This window comes from Hemiscyllium ocellatum, chromosome 10 (genome assembly GCF_020745735.1).
Source record: "Hemiscyllium ocellatum isolate sHemOce1 chromosome 10, sHemOce1.pat.X.cur, whole genome shotgun sequence".
Taxonomy (NCBI): Eukaryota; Metazoa; Chordata; class Chondrichthyes; order Orectolobiformes; family Hemiscylliidae; genus Hemiscyllium; species Hemiscyllium ocellatum.
In genome coordinates this window covers 86,753,458-86,774,371 of record NC_083410.1, presented here as the reverse complement: position 1 = coordinate 86,774,371, position 20,914 = coordinate 86,753,458, and the positions used below count along the sequence as shown (strand labels likewise).

Sequence of the window (20,914 nt, the reverse complement as noted above, 5' to 3'; positions counted from 1 at the left end):
GATCGTGTTTTCCGGGTCCTTAAGGGGGAGGGGGAGCAGCCCCAGATCGTGGTCCACGTTGGCACCAACGATATAGGTAGGAAGAAGGGTGAGGATGTAAGGCAGGCTTTCAGGGAGCTAGGTTGGAAGCTCAGAGTTAGAACAAACAGAGTTGTAGTCTCTGGTTTGTTACCCGTGCCACGTGATAGAGAGTCGAGGAACAGGGAGAGAGAGCAGTTAAATGCGTGGCTACAGGGATGGTGCAGGAGGGAGGGATTCCGGTTTCTGGATAACTGGGGTCCTTTCTGGGGAAGGTGGGACCTCTATAAAAAGGATGGTCTACACTTGAACCTGAGGGGCACCAGTATCCTTGGGGGGAGGTTTGCTAGTGCTCTTTGGGAGGGTTTAAACTAACTCCGCGGGGGCATGGGAACCAGGACTGTAGCTTTAGGGTACAGGACCTTGAGTGTAGGGAGGTTAGGAATAATGCAGCGATCTCTAAGGAGGGTGACTGTAACCAGAAAGGTGGATTGAAGTGTGTATACTTCAATGCCAGAAGTATAAGGAATAAGGTAGGTGAACTTGCAGCGTGGGTTGGTACCTGGGACTTCGATGTTGTGGCCATTACAGAGACGTGGGTAGAACAGGGACAAGAATGGCTGTTGCACGTTCCAGGGTTCAAATGTTTTAGTAGGATCAGACATGGGGGTAAAAAAGGGGGAGGCGTGGCATTACTTGTCAAAGACAGTATCACAGCAGTGGAATGGACGATGGAAGAGGACTTGCCATCTGAGGTAGTTTGGGCTGAGGTTAGAAATAGGAAAGGTGAGGTCACCCTGTTAGGTGTTTTCTACAGGCCTCCTAATAGTCCTAGAGAAGTAGAGGATAATATTGCGAGGATGATTCAGGAAAAGAGTGAAGGTAGCAGGGTGGTTGTTATGGGGGACTTTAACTTCCCAGATATTGACTGGGAGAGCTATAGCTCGAGTTCATTAGATGGGTCGGTGTTTGTACAATGTGTGCAGGAGGGTTTCCTGACACAATATGTCGACAGGCCAACAAGAGGGGAGGCTATATTGGATTTGGTTCTAGGTAATGAACCAGGCCAGGTGTTGGACTTGGAGGTAGGTGAGCACTTCGGGGACAGTGACCACAACTCGGTGACTTTTACTTTAGTGATGGAGAGGGATAATCGTGTGCCGCAGGGCAAGAGCTATAGCTGGGGGCAGGGAAATTATGATGCAGTGAGGCATGACTTAGGATGTGTGGATTGGAAAAACAGGCTTCAAGAGAAGAACACTAATGAGATGTGGGGAGTGTTCAAGGAGCAGCTACTGCGTGTCCTCGATAGGTATGTACCAGTCAGGCATGGTGTAAAGGGCCTTGTGAGGCAGCCGTGGTTTAGTAAGGAATTGGAGTCCCTTGTGAAAGGGAAGAAGGCGGCATATGTAAAGATGAGGCGTGAAGGTTCAGTAGGGGCGATAGAGAGTTATAAGGTAGCCAGGAAGGAGCTAAAGAGAGAGCTAAGAGAAGCGAGAAGGGGACATGAAAAGTCTTTAGCTGGTAGGATTAGGGAAAACCCAAAGGCTTTCTATAGGTATGTCAAGAATAAAAGGATGACTAGGGTAGGTATCGGTCCAGTCAAGGATAGTAGTGGGAAGTTGTGTGTGGAGGCGGAGGAGATTGGAGAGACATTAAATCAGTACTTTTCATCAGTATTCACTCAGGAACAGGACACTGTTGCTGATGTGAATATGGAATCACAAATAATTAGAATGGATGACCTGGAAATATGCAGGGAAGAGGTTTTGGGAATATTGGAAAGGATGAATATAGATAAGTCTCCTGGGCCTGATGGCATTTACCCCAGGATCCTATGGGAAGCTAGGGAGGAGATAGCAGAGCCATTGGCCTGGATTTTTATGTCATCGTTGTCAACAGGAATAGTACCAGAGGACTGGAGGATAGCGAATGTGGTCCCATTGTTCAAGAAAGGGAGTAGGGATAGCCCTAGCAACTATAGGCCAGTGAGTCTGACTTCAGTGGTGGGCAAAGTCTTAGAGAGAATGGTAAGGGATAAGATTTATGAACATCTGGGTAGGAATAACGTGATCAGGGATAGCCAGCATGGTTTTGTGAAGGGCAGGTCGTGCCTCACAAACCTTATTGAGTTCTTTGAGAAGGTGACCAAGGAAGTGGATGAGGGTAAAGCAGTAGATGTTGTGTATATGGATTTTAGTAAGGCGTTCGATAAGGTTCCCCATGGTAGGCTAATGCTAAAACTTCGGAGGTATGGCATTGAGGATACTTTAGAGGTTTGGATTAGGAATTGGCTGGCTGGAAGGAGACAGAGGGTAGTAGTTGATGGATTATGTTCATCTTGGAGCGCAGTTACTAGCGGTGTACCACAAGGATCTGTTTTGGGACCATTGCTTTTTGTTATCTTTATAAATGATCTAGAGGAAGGACTTGAAAGCTGGGTAAGCAAGTTTGCGGATGACACAAAAGTCGGTGGAGTTGTGGATAGTGAGGAAGGAAGTGGTAGGTTACAGCGGGATATAGATAAGTTGCAGAGCTGGGCGGAAATGTGGCAAATGGAATTCAATGTAGCTAAGTGCGAAGTCGTTCACTTTGGTAGGAATAACAAGATGATGGATTACTGGGCTAATGGTAGGCTACTTGGTAGTGTGGATGAGCAGAGGGATCTTGGTGTCCATGTACACAGATCTCTGAAAGTTGCCACCCAGGTAAATAGTGCTGTGAGGAAGGCATATGGTGTACTGGGCTTTATTGGCAGAGGAATTGAGTTCCGGAGTCCTGAGGTCATGTTGCAGTTGTATAAGACTCTGGTGCGGCCTCATCTGGAGTATTGTGTGCAGTTTTGGTCGCCATACTATAGGAAGGATGTGGAAGCTTTAGAACGAGTGCAGAGGAGGTTTACCAGGATGTTGCCTGGAATGGTAGGAAAATCTTATGAGGAAAGGCTGAGGCACTTGGGGCTGTTCTCATTGGAGAAGAGAAGGTTTAGGGGAGATCTGATAGAAGTGTATAAGATGATTAGGGGTTTAGATAGGGTAGATACTAAGAACCTTTTACCGCTAATGGAGTCAGGTGTTACTAGGGGACATAGCTTTAAATTAAGGGGTGGTAGGTATAGGACAGATGTTAGGGGTAGATTCTTCACACAGCGGGTTGTGAGTTCATGGAATGCCCTGCCCGTATCAGTGGTGAACTCTCCTTCTTTATGGTCATTTAAGCGGGCATTGGATAGGCATTTGGAAGTTATTGGGCTAGTATAGGTTAGGTAGGATTCGGTCGGCGCAACATCGAGTGCCGAAGGGCCTGTACTGCGCTGTATCCTTCTATGTTCTATGTTCTATGTACAACATTTTAGCCAATGTAATTCAGCTAAGAGTAGGAAAAAGCTGGGATTTGAATTATCAAAGCAGTTCAATTTGAAAAAAGGTATTCATTAAGTTTCAACTTACATTTGCAGAAAACAGCTTAACATCTGACACAAAAGGTTCTCTGAAGACTTTGATGATGAGATTCAATTCCCTTAGATACTGCCGAATCTCAGACATGTACATCTTCACTAAATCATAATAAGTTTGCTCGCCAGTTGCAATGGGTTCCTCTTCAATCACACCTAGATCTTCCTCATCTTGATGAAACATATCCATGAGTACCTAGAAAACATGGTTGTTGTTTTCATTTTCTATACTGCTCAACTGGAGAAAATTGACAATGCACAGCAGAAAGGTTTGAATTTTTCAGGCACTGACACACAAAAAAGTAAACACATTGCTGAATTTCCAATTAAAAGAAGTTGAGCCAAGTTGAGCATAATTGCACTCCTGCAGATTTACCTCAGGATAACTTTAAAGAATTTTCCAAATGACAAGTTGCCTTCAATTTAACATTACAGGTTTATTTGAGGCCAGATTCAAGTCCGACACTGATATTACAGGTGATCCATTTGTCTTAATCTTGGGATTTTCCCTTCACCAATCTGGCATAAAAAGGGTTTTTAGTGTATCAGAAGATGAATAAAACCCAAGGACAATAGATGAGCTCAATTTTAAACCTTATAGCTGACTCCATGTTGATATATCATCCTGAGCCTGACACACAATAGCAACTGATACAATAAAATCTTGAGATGAGTCTCCAGTAGTCACAACACTTACTTGCTACTTTACTACAAGTACAGACAGTAGTCACATAAATCTAGGAAGCATTGCACAGAATGAATAGAATTAAGTTGCAAAGCCATGGGGAAAGACCGACATACACACCAAGCATTGACAACTTGAAACTTCACACTTAAAAAAACGTAAAACATCATGTTTTAGGATACCTAGAGGGCATAAGTGTTCCATGATTACGTAGTTTCAGCTTTGGCCAAAGGTGGGGTGAAAATCTACACATCTGCATTAAATGTTCTCGTGGTTAGTGTTAAAGCCAATGAGGGACACGAAATATTAAAATCTCAAGTTTAAATGGGTTAGTTCAATGTAAATAAAATACTATGAGGTCGAACATGGAAGACGTCAAACTAAGTTATTACTGCCATTTCATGAAATCTCCCAATATGTAGGAAAGTACAAGAGAGTGGTATTGGAAAGAAAGATACCTTCCGGTTTTGGAGTGCGTTTCAAAGCAATAACCTGTACTGAACACACATAAGAACTAGAAGCAGGGTTAGGCCATCTGGCCCCTCAAGCCTGCTCTGCCATTCAATAAGATCATAGCTAATCTAATTTATAAATCTGCTCCCCCTAATTTTGAGGCTATGCCCCCTTGTGTCGCACATGCACTTTCTCCAATGCACTTTGGGAAGAAGAAAAATGGGGGAAAAAAGGCATGTTAATCTCTGGATCATACTTATCTGGATACGATGTCATGCATTCTTCGGTGTCTTCAGTTTGAGGTCATAAAATATTGACCATATGCTTCTTTAACAGGCAAATGAACCAAGTTTGGGCACCTGTGTCTGTGAATTAAGCTGGGGTGGGAAGGATGAAAGGGGATTTGCCCTTGCCACTAAAGACAATAAGGTTGGATGAATAGTGTTTTTACTCAATTTCTTTTATGTCATCACTATTGCGGTTTATTTAAATCACTGGGTTTTAAATGCAGTGTACTAATTGTGTTATGTGCTCAAAGTGGGACTTGGAGGCAAATGAGTATTGCTTTGAGGTCCAAAAAAGCATATTTCAAAACAAAATCCAAATATTTAAGCACATTTAGAATAGAAAAGCATTTATGTACCTTATTTGCAATAAAAAATATGGTTGTAAAAGTTTGCCTGGTATTTCAGTTGAGCTCAAATTTCTCCAGCTAGTGTGATGGCCTTTGATGCTTTGAGAAAAGCTTGCAATTTCTTTTTATCCAAAAATAAAACTGTGATTTGTCCTGAAAAGGATGTAATTGGACACCTTTGCATTTAAATTTCAAAACATGCCCATTTGATTTGAGACTGCTTCGGGGATGCAAGTTAAAAAACAAGAGTGTATAGACAGCTGATTGATTACAGCTGGTCTCATTATCTGCAGTTCAGAACAGATTCTGTTAATTAATATAAAAACAAAATCAGCGAGAAGTACTCAACAATTAGGGCTGCATCTGTGTAGAAAAACAGAGTTAACATTTCCACAGTACTGGGAAATGTTATAGACATAATAGGTTTGAGTAAGCGGCAAGGGGAAACACAGGGCAAAGCAAGTTTTATGATAAGGTGAAAGTCAACAGGGATTGAATAAGCCAATGGTTCATAGCTTACAGGGCAAAAGTGATGTGATGGGTCAAGAAAAAGAAACAAAGAAGCAAAAGATGCATCTTGAGCAGATGTACTGCTGATTGAAAAACATCAAAAGCAAAATGTAGACATAATGTCTGAAATGGCTGAACTTAAATGTAGAGCTCAGAAGGCCATAAAGCGTAGAAGTGAAAGGTGAGTTGCTGTTCTTGAATCTTACATGAAGCTTCTCAGGGAGTGCAGAGGGTAGCAATGCAAACATCACAGCAAGGCAGAAAATTTGAAAAACTGGCCAACTGTAGCTCAGTGTTTTGCTTTTGGACTGAATGGAGATGTTCTGTAAAACAGTCATCCAATCTGTTTTGAAGACACTCATTTTGAGCTTTGAATATAATACACGATTGAAAGTATTGCCCATAAATTACTGCTTCATTGAGGAGGAGTGGTTAGTGGTTTGAATGGTAAGGAGAGAAGAAATCTAAGGGCAGACATTGCATTTGCTAGTTGGCATTAAGATGTTTCCAAACTAGGTAAGAGATTTCCTTGAACCAAACCAATCATATTTCCTTTCTTGTCAGTGAAAGGAGTGATTTTGAAAGAGTAAATAAAAATATTGGTAAAACAGTTTTAAAAGAAAAAGTCGGTTAAACAAAATGGATTTTTTTCTTGCCTTATCAGCGCACATAGCCACTTTAATGTCTTGTTGAGTGATTTCATAATGCCGTATGTTTCGTACATAATTGCCTGCTAGTTTAAGTATGTCAGCAGATATGTACTCCAACACTGCAACAATGTAAACAGAAACTTGATGGTCGACTTTGTAACCAAGAACCTCCTGAAAGATTAAGCAAAATAACAATCAAATATTGGACTTAAAAAGTAAACTGATCTTCAACATTCATTCTTAAATTCAGAGTATCACCAGTTTAGATTTGGAATAGATTCAAAGAGCAGAAACAAAATCCTCAAGGTACAATAACTTGAGGTTTTTTTTAAAAATATATTGGTTCATGTCCTTCACAAAGAACTACCTAAGTTTTACATCTATTTTAGAAAAAAAAGTGATGACAATAAACAAAAGAATATGTGATTAAAAGCAAAATACTGCAGATGTTGAGAATCTGAAACAAACAGAATGCTGGAGAAATTCAGTAGGCCAGGCAGCATTTGTACAGAAAATGTTTTGAGTGCAGAATGACATTTCTCCAGAACAGAGTTAACTACTAACAGCTTCTCTTGGTATCCCTTGGAGTTTATTTTCATAATTAGTTTGTATTTATTGAATCTAAATCTAATTGAAAAATGCTCCTTTTACTTAAAAGATTTTAGTTTTCCAGTAGAATTTTAAATTATTTTACACATTCTCTTGGAACAGATCAGTTCAAGATCCCTACCCTTCAAAGTGTAATGACGGTTTTGTCACCATGAAGAGAGAAATTGCTAGGTGGATTGATCCTAGAGATCATGTGGGGCACAAGACTGGAGGCAGTCTTCCCCAAGCTAGCCACTAGGATACCAAAATACAGATCAAATTGCTGGAAATATTCAGTAAGTCAGGCACTGTAGAGAGAGAAAGTGAGTTAGTGCTTCAGACTGATGACTTTTCATTAGAGGCAGATTTTAGTAGCCCTCAGCTTAATATGAGCACATCTCAAAATAGGACAAGAGTTCCAAATGTTTCAACTGTTGTATGAGTAGTGAGAAATTTAAGTTTTAAGTGCTCAGTAGATGTAGAGGTGATGTGTTGGCAGTGGTAGTGGTTGGAATTCCTTAAAATCTAGGAAATGATGAATAGCCACAGTTGCAAGACTGTTGCATTCTATATCAATGCCTAGTATCTGAAACTGTTTGCTGCACCCTGCTCCACAAACGTTTCTCCCATTCCCAGACAAACTCAGCAGCAATAATGCAACCTTGTATGAAAGCTGTTACAAATTCAGGACTGTCTTTAATGCCTAGTTAATGTCCAAAATATTCCTTTATGCTGTTGTCTAATGGATGTGTCTGTCAGATGTTGACCTTGCCAACAGTCATAAAAGCACACTTCTTTCATCAGTTTCATTTATCTTTCTGTATTGAAGGCAAAATAATGAACCCATAATGCCATTTTTCATTTGGTACAGTGCTTTACTTGCACTTGCAGAATCATTCATCTTTCTGTGCAATTGCTGGATTTAAGAAACCTATGCCTTGCATTCTGACCTTCAGCTAAGGGCAGAACCACCTCAGCTTTTGTTTCCTCCAGTATACTTTGAGCCGACTGACTAATCCAGTCACTTCAGAACAGAACCACTGGTATTATGTGACAATGACCCTGCAATGAGTTCAAAAGAATGGTTTCACAGAGAAGCAAGTGGAAACAATTACTGGAATGGTGGTGTCTTTCTTTGGAGCCACAGACCCAGGTTCAAGTCCCACCTGCACCAGAACTGGGCAATACCATCTTCAAACGGGTTGATTAAAAAAATGTTTCATTGCCGAAGGGTTTTTGAGCACGAGTATAAACTTAATCCAAAGTTTTAGGGCAGTCTAAATACTGGCAAAATAATTGAGGACTGTTCAATGATTATGAGCTAGGAAGTCTGGTTTCAAATCACACCTGTTCCATTGGACAGACTGATTCGAGAATACATTTAATTGACTGGAGTAAATTAGAGTTAAGATGGAGTATCTGAACCAAAATAGACTATATCAGCATTTTGATTCTGTACAAATGACATTAAGACATGTCAAAATTGGATACCTTCTGAATAAGTTCAAGATGGGACCAATGTAAAGCATGTTCATCACCGCATCATTTCACTCTGGTAGATTTTGTATTTGACACAGGAATGACATTGCCCAGCTAGGTCAACCTTTTGCGAATGAGCAAATTATCCCATAAGACCATAAGATAGAGTTAGGTCCCTTGGCCTATCGAGTATACCCAGCCATTCACTCTTGGCTGATAAGTTTCTCAACTCTATTCTCCTGTCTTCTCCCTGCAACCCTTGGTCCCTTTATCAATCAAGGACCTAACTCCATCCTAAATACACCTCATGAACTTGGCCTGCACAGCTTTCTGCAACAACGAATTCCAAAGATTAACCACTCGCTGGCTGAGGAAATTCCTCATCTCAGCTCTGAAGGCTTGGCTCTTCACTCAGAGGTTGTGCCTTCAGGTCGTGGTCTAGTCTACTACTGGGAACATTTTCTCTGCATCCACTCTATCCAGGCCTCTCAAATGGCAAGTTCTTCATTTTTGTAACCATGTTTGGACACTCTCCAATATGATTTAGGAGATACGGGGCCCAAAACTGCTCACACCATTCCAAAAGTGATTTGACTAAAGCTTTTTACAGCCTCAGCAGTACATCTCTGCTCTTGTATTCCAGAAATGAATACTAACATTGCATTTCTCTTCCTAAATGCCAACTGAACCTGCATGTAAACCTTCAGAGACAAGGATCCCTAAGTCCCTTTGTGCTTCAGATTTCTGATGCCTATCCCCATTTAGAAGAGAGTCTTCACCACTTCTTTCTTTCGAAGTGCATAATCTCATACTTGGCCACATTGCAATTCATCTGCCAATGTTTTCTCCCCTCCTCAAGGTTCTTCTACAGTTTTCGCACTTCCTCAACACCACCTGTCCCTCCATCTATCTGTGTGTCATCTGCCAAATGAGCAACAATGCCCATTCCAACAAGTTGGTGAGCAAATTCAACCTTCACTATTTGTAAAGTAAATATTTCCTATGTGTCACAACATCTGTATTCCATTTCCAAAGACAACAGAAAAATTCAAGACAACGTGGAAATCAATTTAGTTCTTCAGTCATACAGCACAGAAACAGGCCCTTTGGCCCAACTTGCCCATACTGACCAGGCTTTTGAAACGGAGCTGGCCCCATTTGCCTGAAGTTGGCACATGTCCCTCTAAATCTTAGCTATCCAAGTACTTGTCAAAATGACTTTTAAATATTCTAATTGTACTATCACTTATCTATCACTTCCTCTGGCAGCTCATTCCACACCCGCACCACACTCTGCATGAAAAATTTGCTCCTCAGGCCCCTTTTAAATCTTTTCCCTCTCACCTGAAACCTATGCTATTAGCTTGAGATATTCAATGTCACCACACACATTTCAGAAATTCTATCCTTTCCCTGGAAGATGAATGTTTAAGGGATTGTAATCAGAAGCATATAGTGTACTTATAATGGTTATGCCCAGTGGTCAGGTATCCTGAACAGCAGTCCAGAGACAAAGAAAAGATACAATAAAGTCCACATTTCCTGCAGCATATGCCTTTGGCTCAAACAGGGAAGAATGTCCCAACAACTCCAGATCCTCTTTGTAAACACAGTGGAATCTGTATTTTGTCAACAAAAGTGTGATGGATAACAAACAGAATTTCTACAAAGGGACAAGCTACGAGTATAAACTTAATCCAAAGTTTTAGGGCAGTCTAAATACTGGCAAAATAATTGAGGACTGTTCAATGATTATTGTCTGATGGTCACTGAAAATTGTAGCCATAACAGCAATATCGGTAGACAAACTCCCCATTCATTAATTAAATTTAACTGCCACATAAATGTTTCAAAAATCATAAGTTTAATTATGCTAATCTTACCTTTAGAAGAGGGTGAATTTTGTCAACTGGCAACAAAAGAGGATTTCTACGTTTACGTTTCTCTATGGCGGACTGAGCATCAGCTATGGCCCACTTGTCAATTGGATGAGGAAATGATTTCTGCACACGTTCCTAAAAACAGATTTTTAATAAAGCTGTATTCTGCAATTTCAGTTATTAGTCACTTGCACGACACTGACATTTATTAACGTATTCAAATTGTACCAGTAATTTACATAGAATACTAAATTGAAAATTTGAATATGCATCTCAACAAGCCATCCTCCCCTACACATGAATACTCCAGAAGACAGTTCTTTGAATGTTTCAAGAAAATTTTCTTGCACTACTTAAATAATATTGATCAAATCTGCAACAACACTAAAATCAGACAGATATAATTTCCACTCGAACAAATACAGAAACAGGAAACATTTAAGCCCAATGACCATGTAGTGCTAAATAATCATTTGGTCGTACAGAACATGACTATTATGGAAAAAATACATTCTGTCAAAGCTTTTTATTTTGTACTCTTCAGGACAGGTCAACCTGTCTGATTTCAAACTTAAAGCCTAACTGTAAACTGGCAATCAGCACTAATGGTTAAATTCTCTGCTGCAATGCCTCTGCCCATCACAGCCCAGTTGCCAACTGATTAGCTGTCTCCTCTCATGCAGTATAAATATTGGTTTCTTCTTGAACTTTATATTGAGTGCATGACAAAACTGACTTTTCTCAGCAATGTTGCTAAATACTATCAAGCTCAAAGTCAACCTCTTGAGAATTATATTTACACCGCACTGTTCTCTGCGATGACTGAACAAACGATATAGTATAGATACAATCTTGTTCAAATGAGTGCAAGCGTGGCCTCCAGACTGTGACTTTGGATTCAGTCTGCTCTTTTATTATAGGTGCTGCATTGACACAATAAATACAAATTAAAATAAACAACGCTGATAAATTCATTAATTATGGCACATACAGTAACTCCTTTTTAAAAAAAATGAAAATCTTACAGAATTGAGGAAAAATGACAAGTTGATAGAACTTAAGCAATATAGGAATCAGAAGGTCTCACGTGCTATAAATTGCTATTATTCTGAAAGCATTTGATCAGTGAAATAAAATAAATGTTAAATACAGTCAAAATGAAAGCACAACTGATGCTGAAGTGGTGAGGCATTTTGATTCAAATGCTGATGCAGCAAGTTTCAAGAAGAACGTTTGGCTCTAGTACAAATAACTATTTTCTTAAATAAGATGTTTCTTCTTGGATGTATGAGCCATTTTAAATACGAATATGTGTAGCAATTATCCAATTTGTTGGATTAAACCAGGAATACTACATAATCATAGCTTGAGAGGTGTTAAAATTTCTGAGACCTCAGCAAAGTCCAAGCTTCACTGTATCACGTAATCCTCATTGCAAGCAGACTACTGTGCATTTCAATCATGAACTGCTGAAACCATACATCTAGTGAAATCTTTGTAGCTTAACATGAACTTAGATGAATCCAAAATATAACTGAAATCAGGGTATAGCTTTGAAAATTTCAATAAAATCTGTACTTGGTGCAGAGACCTAGAAAGTACTGCAGAAGGTAATATATTGGATTTATTGAATTTCAGGCAGCAGCAAATTAAAGAATGACAGTTCAATGCAAATGTATTTTATACAGACCCTAATTTTAAATAATTAAAAGGAAACAAACAGGTAATAAATTGTAATGCCTTAAAGTCCTAAAATGAAATCAAGCCTCATGAAAGGTCACAATGCTTAAATCAAACTTAATTTGGCATTTGAGATGATATCTTCTTATACGAGTAATTACTTAAGATAGGAAAAAGCAGAAACGGTTCATGACAACAAAAATCAATGGTGATCGGGCCTTCATAATACAAGTCACATTTTGGTTGCTCTGCATAGTTCAGTGGCACTACTTCCTGCTTTGAGCATCTCATCTGTTCCACACCTCTCAAATCACTTTTAAAATTATCTATGGACCGCCGACCACCTATCTTAATATCCTCAAGATTTCCCCTTCTCTTTCTTCCTTCAGACTTTCCATCATAGTTAGCTTCCAGAACAAGTGACCATGTGGTTCATTCGGTTTGTGATAATTCTTCAATAGGGCAATTTAGCAAGTCGTACATGTGTCCTATCCCCACAAATACTTTTTCATCTTCAGATGCTCATTCAATTTTCTATTGAAGTACACAATTGAAACAGCCTCATACACTTAGACATTCTAGTCCTGAGCCTTATCACTTTGTTGTGTTAAACATTTTCTCATGTCACTTTTGGTGCTTTTGCCAGTCACAAAATCAGTCCCTACAGGTTCTCAAATCTTTTGCAAATGGGAATGGTTTCTCTTGATGCACTCCATCTGAACCTCTCATGATTTTGAACATCTCTACAAAATCTTCTTTCAATCTTCTCTTCATGGTTACATGGATATATTTGAAGACCTTCATCCTGCAAAAATTCTCTGCATCATCCCTAAACCATTGACATTTTTCCTCAAGTTCAGTGCCCTGAAATGGACACAATGTTTCAGTTCAGGATGAACCAATGTTTTATGAAGGTTCAGTATAACATGCTTTTAAACTCCATGCCTCTATTCATAAATCTGAGGAATCTGTCTTTTTAAACACTTTCTCAAACTGCCCAGCCATCTTCAATGACTCATGCACATGCATGCCTAGGTATTTCTAGTCTTGTACTCACTGTGGAATTGTCCTCTTCAATTTGTACTGACTCTCCTCCTCCTTTCCAGAAAAATGAAACACTTCACATTTCCCTACATTAAATTTGTCTTGAACATATCCACCCATTCCACTCACACAAGCCCTACAGAAGTCTACCAACATCTAATTCTCAGTTCACAATATTCGAAGTTTTGCATCTTCATCCAAAAAGTTTCAAATTATGCTTTATATTCCCAAGTCCAGGTATTAACCGAGATGAACAGCAGTCAAAATACCAGTGCTTGGAAATCTCAAGTTTGAAGATTAACTGTTAACCATTACTGTTTCCTAACCCTCAGTCAACTATATAAAAGAGAGACAGTAACAGTACAGTTATTAAATGGATTTCGAATTGCTGATAAGCTTGACACACAGCACTTTAATAATATCATTTGTAGTTCCACAAACTACAAAAACACACATCTCATCAAATCTGTTACAAAGAAATTCAATCAAGTTAGTTAAACACAAGAATTTGCCCTTACATTTATGCTGACTTCCCTTTTAGAGTCCAGATTTGATCAAATGACCGGTAAGCTGATTCGAAAATATTAATTTAAAAGCCTTCCCAGCACAGTTTCAACAGCTTGATTTATAACTGTTGGATCTATAACTTTATGAACAAGGGTGTAAATCTTACACTTTCCCAGTTCTCTCAGCTTACTTTCCAATCCTTATTGAATGGAGGTTGGTCCAAGTGTTTTAACAGCTATGTAATTAGACTTACAAGATACTCAGGTGAAAGTCTTTTGTGGTGCAATGATAGTTACCCTATCTCTGAGCCAGGAGACCCTGGGTTCAAGGCCCAACTGTTCGAGAGGTGTATCATAACAGCTCTGAACGAGTTGATTAGGAAATTTCTAGCGTAGTTATCTTGGAGCCTTAAGGCCCGATCTGAAATCTCACCCTCCCCTGAAGTATGCAATTGTATCTCTGAACAGGCTAATTAGAATTTATTTTTAGTAGCGTCTCTACCCCTGAGCCAGAAGTCCTACCTGCTCCAGAGGGGTCTCAAAATAGATTGATTGAAAACATTCTGGGGTTCCTAAATTGCAGTGGTGGTGTCCTTACATCTGAGTCAGAAGCCCAGGTTCATTCCTGATGAAGGGCTTACGCCCGAAACGTCGAATCTCCTGTTCCTTGGATGCTGCCTGACCTGCTGCGCTTTTCCAGCAACACATTTTCAGCTCTGATCTCCAGCATCTGCAGACCTCACTTTCTCCAGTCCAGGTTCAGGGGCAACCTGCTGCAGAGTCATGTGGTGACACCTCTGAACCAGTCGATCCACATAGATGAAGGCTAAATGTTTGGCTAAGTAGTATGAGTCACTTTTGAAGAGTTACTTCGGTTGGTAAGTCTTGTGGTGAAGTGGTAATGTCTCTACTTCTGGACCAGAAGGTCCAAGTTTGAGACCTACCTGCTCCAGGTGTGTGTGTGTCATATCATATCTGAACAGACTGATTGAAAACACAAAGACTACTGGCTGGGACCAAACGTTAATACCAGCATACAGCACATAATGTTGCATTCTGTTAATAAATTTATCAGGAAAAGGATCGATGTTTAATGTTATATACAATCTGGTCGCAGATTTAATTTAAAAATCTCTCCAATTTCCATCCTTATCTCCCATCCATGCCCACCTCTTCCAATATTACCACTAACCTATCCAAGTTGGACCCAAAGAACCTTTAGTAATGGCATCTGTTTCCAACTGCCCATGCACTCCCTCAAAGATATTTGCTTGCTTTTCTCACCATCCAAAGCCACAGTCTCAGTTTCAACAATGTATGCTGATTACAACCTTAGACAACTTAAAGCACCACCAGTTTCTACCCTTTCCTAGTTATCATTTTGGGAAAAACTGAAAAGACTGCAATCCTGTCCAGCCCTGACCTAAGCTGCAGAACTTACGTCATGGTGCATTACAAAGTCCAGCCTATCCACCTTTATGATCACCCAGCTTCAGATGAAATGCTTGTTTGTGCTTCTGTTATCTTCATCTTCATTTACTGTAGGATGGAACTTTAACAATATTGGTTCATTCCTAGCTGCATCTTCCATCATGATGTCAGTAGTAAGGGAAATAATAACTAGTGTGGGAGTTGGGTGCCATGCTGAAGGCGGGACTGTCAGTTTGAAACTAAGGTGGGAAAATCAATAATGGTAGCATGGTAGGAGCAAAAAAGAATGATGATAGTGTAAAGAAGAGTATTAGATTGAGCCTGGGGGCGTGGAAGGTAAATGAAGAAAAGGGGAACTATACAATTTTGAACCGAAAGCAAAGACAATGAAGAAAAGTCCTAACTTATGAAATAAAATGGAAAGGTTATCCAAACAAGTTCATCATTGCAAAATGAACATCAGTAAGGATGAGCAATGAAATTGTTTACAAAGAGAAAGAATTGGACCTCCCGATGCAATTCAAGCGCTTGTAACGTGATATCACCTTACCTCCACATCTTGAACACTACGAGGTTGGGCTAAACAAAGCATGCTCAGCAATTGCAGGATTAGCTCTTCAATATATTGCAAGGCATCCTCAGTAGAGGCAAGTTTGGGATGTACCTGTTGTTGAACCTGACAATAGCAAATGGAAAAATAATTAACAATTAAAGAGCAAACACAAATGAAATGTTAATTAATGCAAATCAAACAAACAAAATTTCATGTCATACTTCAAATACTGAAAGAAAAATCAATCCACACCTGTGGCATTTCAGGTGCATGCTTTAAAATTGCTTGATAGAAACAATTTTTTTTTTCACTGGATCATTACAGACATGGAAGGTCTTAGAGCTCACCCAAATTCATTTATACAGAAAGATCAAGTCAAGATTACAACTGTTGGTCTGGCAAACAGTATCCTCTTGGCACAGTGGTATCAGTCACTGACATATACTGTCTAAGAGTCTCACTTCTCTGCAAGTTGACCACCTGAGACCAAACATATGGTAGCAAAATTTGTGAAAGACACCAAGGTAGGTCGGGAGGTGAGGTAAGTTGTCAAGAAGAGCATATACTAAGAGATGTGTGCATCTGAAGGGAGTGTGGGGGGAAAAAAATTGCCAGAAGTGGGAAAATGTGCAGTTTTCCACTTTGGTTGGAGCAGAAAAGCAACGTGTTATTTATATCCAGAAAAAAAATTAAAACTCAGGTTTAGAGGGTTCCTGGTACCTTAAAACACGAGTCCAAAAATTTAGAAAGTAAAGAGAGCAATGATTATGAAGACAAGTGGAACTTCGCCATCTAAATTACAGTTTGGACGTCTTATTTGAAAATGAAGAGACAATTGCTTAGAAGTAGCTCAGAGGTTAATTCCAGAATGCACAATTTTTCTCAGGAAGAAACATTGAACAGTTTAACTGCTCATCCTTATCTATATTATACAATCCAGTTTAGAAACAAAGCTCATCTTATTGAAACATGCAAGATCCAGTCCAAGGTAAGTGTATTCAATGCATTGGCTAATACAAGAGCAAGGAGATTATGATGGAGCGATTCATGATGTTAGTTGGGCCACAAATGAATGAATATGTGCAGTCCTGATCACCATATTGTAAGAAAGATGTGACTGCACTAGAGTGGGTGGAGAAGAGATTCACCAGAATGTTGTCTGTACTGGAACAACACAGCTACGAAAAGAGGCTGACTCGGCTGGAGTTGTTTTCCCCGAGAGGGAGAAAGCCGAAGGGGACATCTGAATGAAATGTACAAAGTACTGAGGCACACAATAGATGGGGAAACATTTTTCCCTTTGGTAGATGGGTCACAAACCAGGAGATATAGTTTTAAGATAAGGTGTGGGATGTTTAGAAGGAATTTGAGGAAAAATGTTTTCACCAAAAGTGTGATGGATATCAGGAAGTCACTGCCACAAAGGGTGGTAGAGGGGGGAATCCCTCAAGACATTTTAGTAGTATTTAGATGGAAACCCCCAAGCATACAAAGCCAAGGGCCAAGTGCTGGTAAAGAGGATTACAACAGATGGATATTATGATGACCAGCATGGACACAATGTGCCAAAGAGTTTCTTTTGAAGCTATAAAAACTGCATGAGACTAATAAAAAAAAATGCTCTTTTAACATGAAGATGAGAATTTTTTTTTAAATTTCTGTCTGTGGAATAATCTTACTCAGATACCAGTGAAGGCTGGAACAGATTTTTGACAGACAAAGGAGTAAAGGGTTTTTGGAAGGGTAGACAGAAAGGTGGACTGGAGACACAAACAGATCAACCATGAACTTATTGAACAGTGAGATTTTAAGGATGAATGGCTTACTCCTGCTCCTATGTTTCTACATTTACTTGTACGATTGTATAACTAGAGATGTAACAGTATTACCCTCTAGTAACTCAAACTGCATATTCTTATCTTTTCCACAAACACTTGTTACTTTATTAAGACAGATCAAGTGAACAATAAATGAGATACAGGTTCTGCACAACTCACTAGGCTGATTCACTTACTTGCACATCATCAGATTCACTTTTATCAACATACAGGAACGTAAAATATTGAATTTTTGTCTTCACATAAGAATGTAAAATATTGAATACAAGATACTACTCCACACCTGACCATCTTAGATATGAACAGAATTTTACTACCCTGGAGTCTAGACAGTGTCTCCCCACCTTTTTCCATTCCTACTTCAATGTAAGCTGTTCGTCAATATGCACTTGGAAGATTAGGATTCACCAACCTAACCTTGTAATGATGCTTGTTGATCGAAGGAGAAGTGTTGTTCCAGCACCAAATGTCCAGAAAAGCCCCCTTAAATATTAAGTCACCATTATTTGAATTGAAATGTTATTTCCATTTACCATTCATTATCTTGTGAATTTAGAATTAAGTAGCGATATTTTTAATCTCAAAATCTGACAACCTTGCTGCACAATGTAACATTCATATCGTTTCTTAAATGAGTCCTACTTGTTTTTGCATTCATTTGTGGGATGTGGCCATCACTTGTGAGGCAGAATTTGTTGCCCATTCTTGATTGCTTTTGAGGTGGTGATGTGTTGCTTCCTTGTTGCAGTCCTAAGGTGTTAGAAAGTGGGTTCCAGGATCTTGACCTGGCAAATGATGGAGCAGCAATATTGTTCCAAATCAGGAAGGTGTGTGGCTTTGAGTGGAATTTGCAGATAGTAACACTTACTTGAAATGGTTGCCAATGTCCTTCTTGGTGGTAACAGTTACAGATTGAGAAACTGCTAAGGAGCCATGGTAACTTACTGCAGTTTATGTTGAAAACTGAGCACACTGCTGCCACTATATGGCAGTGGTGAAGCAAATGAACATTGATTGTAATGAATGGGATGCCAACAAAATGAATTGCTTTTTCCTGGGTGGCGTTGAGTTTCATCAGTGGTGTTGGAGCTATACATCTAGGCAAGTGGGGAATATTCCATCACACTCCTGGCTTGTGCCTTACAGATGACAGGTGGCAGTGGGCACAGGGGAGACAGGAATGAGTTGCTCACCACAGAATTCACAGCCTCTGAATTCCTCTTGCAGCAGCAGAATATGAAACTGCAGCCATTGAGTTTCTGGTGAATATTAATTTCCAGGATGTAGACAGTGAGAGATTCAGTGATGAGAATGCCTTTGAATGGTTAGACTCTCTCCTTCGGAGACACCCAGTGCTTGCCGCTTGTAGAGTGCTCATGTGCTCAAGCCTTAATCTTGTCCAGATCTTGCCTCTTCCAGACATGGGCTGTTTTATTCACTTCTGATTCAAGCATGGTCTTTTGCACTGATGAACTGGGCCCCCATCAAGGATAGGTTATTTGTGAAGCCTATTCCTTCTGCTAATGACTGGATATGGAAGAACCAACATACTTGGGTCTGATCCATTGGTATTGGAACTGCTTAACTCAATGACATACTGGTTCCACCTTTTGGCATCTAAGCAGTGCAGTGCTGCAGTTTCACCAGGTTGACACCTCATTACCATGGTATGTCTACTACTATGCCCAGCACATCGTCCTGCACTTTTAATTGAACTACGGGTGGTAACTATCTTAGTGGCAATAGGACAGTGGGTTGTGTGGAATGAATTGTGTTTGAATAAGATTCTGCTGAAGACCTGAAGTACTTTTAGGATACCAAATCAAGCTGCTAGACACATTCAAAATTGACCCCATTTAGCACAGTGATTGTATTACATGACACAATGGAAGTCAACCTCAACATGAGGACCAGACTTTGAATCCACAAGTATTGTGCACTGGTTACTCCTACCATTACGGTCATGAACAGATGGAATAGGTGGGTGGGTGAAGCTGAAGTCAGGGGAAGAAGCAGCATAATGGTAATGTTACAGGACTGGTAATCCAGAACCCCAATGCAACATTCGAAGTTGAAATCTCACCAGTAAATCAAAACTCAGTGAAAGCATGAAATGAATGACAGACAGATATCCACAGTGGGTTGACGTAAATCCTATTTGGTTCCTTTTCCTTTAACAAAGGAAACTGTCCTCCTTCGATAAGATTCCCAGTAAACCATTGTGAAATGAGCCTTTTGCGTTCCAATACTTATTAAGAGAATTCAAATTTCGCCATCTGCTGTGGTGAGATTCAAATCTATGTCTCCAGAACATGAAACTGCATCTCTGGCATACCACTGTGCCAACACATTCCCTTCTTTCAATCCTCTTCTCTATATAGAAGTCTATTCCATGCATTGATCAGTTTGAGAGAAGAATTTCTAGTAATCAGTCCTAAATTTAGGATTTAATCAGTTGAACCAATGTCCCCTTGCTTTGATCTCCAAATTAAATTTCAAAATTATGTTCCAGATTTACTTTGTCAATTCTGTCTATGAATTTACAGGCTTCTAAAATCTCTCCATCCTTCCATCAGAATTCATACTATTAACATTAGGAATCAGCCTCTTTGCAATGCTTCCAGCCTTTGTCTACCCTCTTCATGCCTCCATGATTAGAACTGAACAGAGTGTTGAAAGCGAAATTAGACTGTATCCGTGCATTATGATTATAATTTATTTTCTCAGTTATGACTCCACCATTCAATATTAAGTATTTTGCCAATTGCCGCTCTGTACTGGTTATATTTCAAAGCATCATGTCTACTAAGGTTTCTCAACCACTTTAACTTTATTCTTATCTGAGCACCTATTCATATTCTGTGCATGCCAACCATTTTTCCCAAGCACATTTAACACTTTACAAAGTCCACATGAGACAATGAGCAAGGCTTGATCAAACTTAGGGCTGCAGTGAGATCACAAATATCTGAACTGCATTTTAGATGAATAGCTTTATAAAATGACAAATGACCTGGTGTTCTCTAATATTTTTACTGTGATTTTAGCACAGCCCAAACAGAAGGAGGAATCTGCTGGTCTGCATCACAAGTATGGTGAAGCATTGCATTACATAACATAACTGACAGCAGATAAAACTATAACATATTTTCCAGAAGCTCTACTACTCTATAAACAAACTCTTACAGACTAATCATGCTGAGAGCAAAAATCTTTTCTTAAAAAATGCTACTGAGAATAATACTACCAAATGGAAATTAACTGCTTTAGATGCACATTTTTAAGTACTCTCTGGAACTAACATGTCCATTCATAAAAAAAGTTCCTAAACAATATTCTGTGTTGGTTTAAGAAGTTTTGACAACAATGTCAAGTCAGAACTTAACAGCACAAAACCTGCAGGTCCTCAAGGGCAGCTGGTTTCTATTGCAGAGAGTCTCAAGTAATGAAGTTTAAAATGCTAACAGTAAGTAAAAAGATGTAATTATAGACAGTACAAAGCAAGTCACAA

At 39.5% G+C, this 20,914-nt stretch overlaps 1 protein-coding gene across 4 annotated transcripts in view; it reads right to left on the bottom strand.

Moving 5' to 3' along the window:
* Positions 1-20,914, bottom strand: part of LOC132819837 (son of sevenless homolog 1) — a 299,748-nt gene that overhangs the window by 113,541 nt on the left and 165,293 nt on the right. For 3 of the 4 annotated variants that reach the window (XM_060831696.1, XM_060831698.1, XM_060831700.1), the window contains exons 2-5: positions 15,563-15,688; positions 10,355-10,486; positions 6,411-6,575; positions 3,468-3,668 (exon numbers count right to left, since the gene is read on the bottom strand). In XM_060831696.1, the coding sequence (XP_060687679.1) occupies positions 3,468-3,668; positions 6,411-6,575; positions 10,355-10,486; positions 15,563-15,688 (624 nt within the window). The remainder of the gene's footprint in view (positions 1-3,467; positions 3,669-6,410; positions 6,576-10,354; positions 10,487-15,562; positions 15,689-20,914) is intronic. The other variant, XM_060831699.1, reaches the window with a different exon arrangement.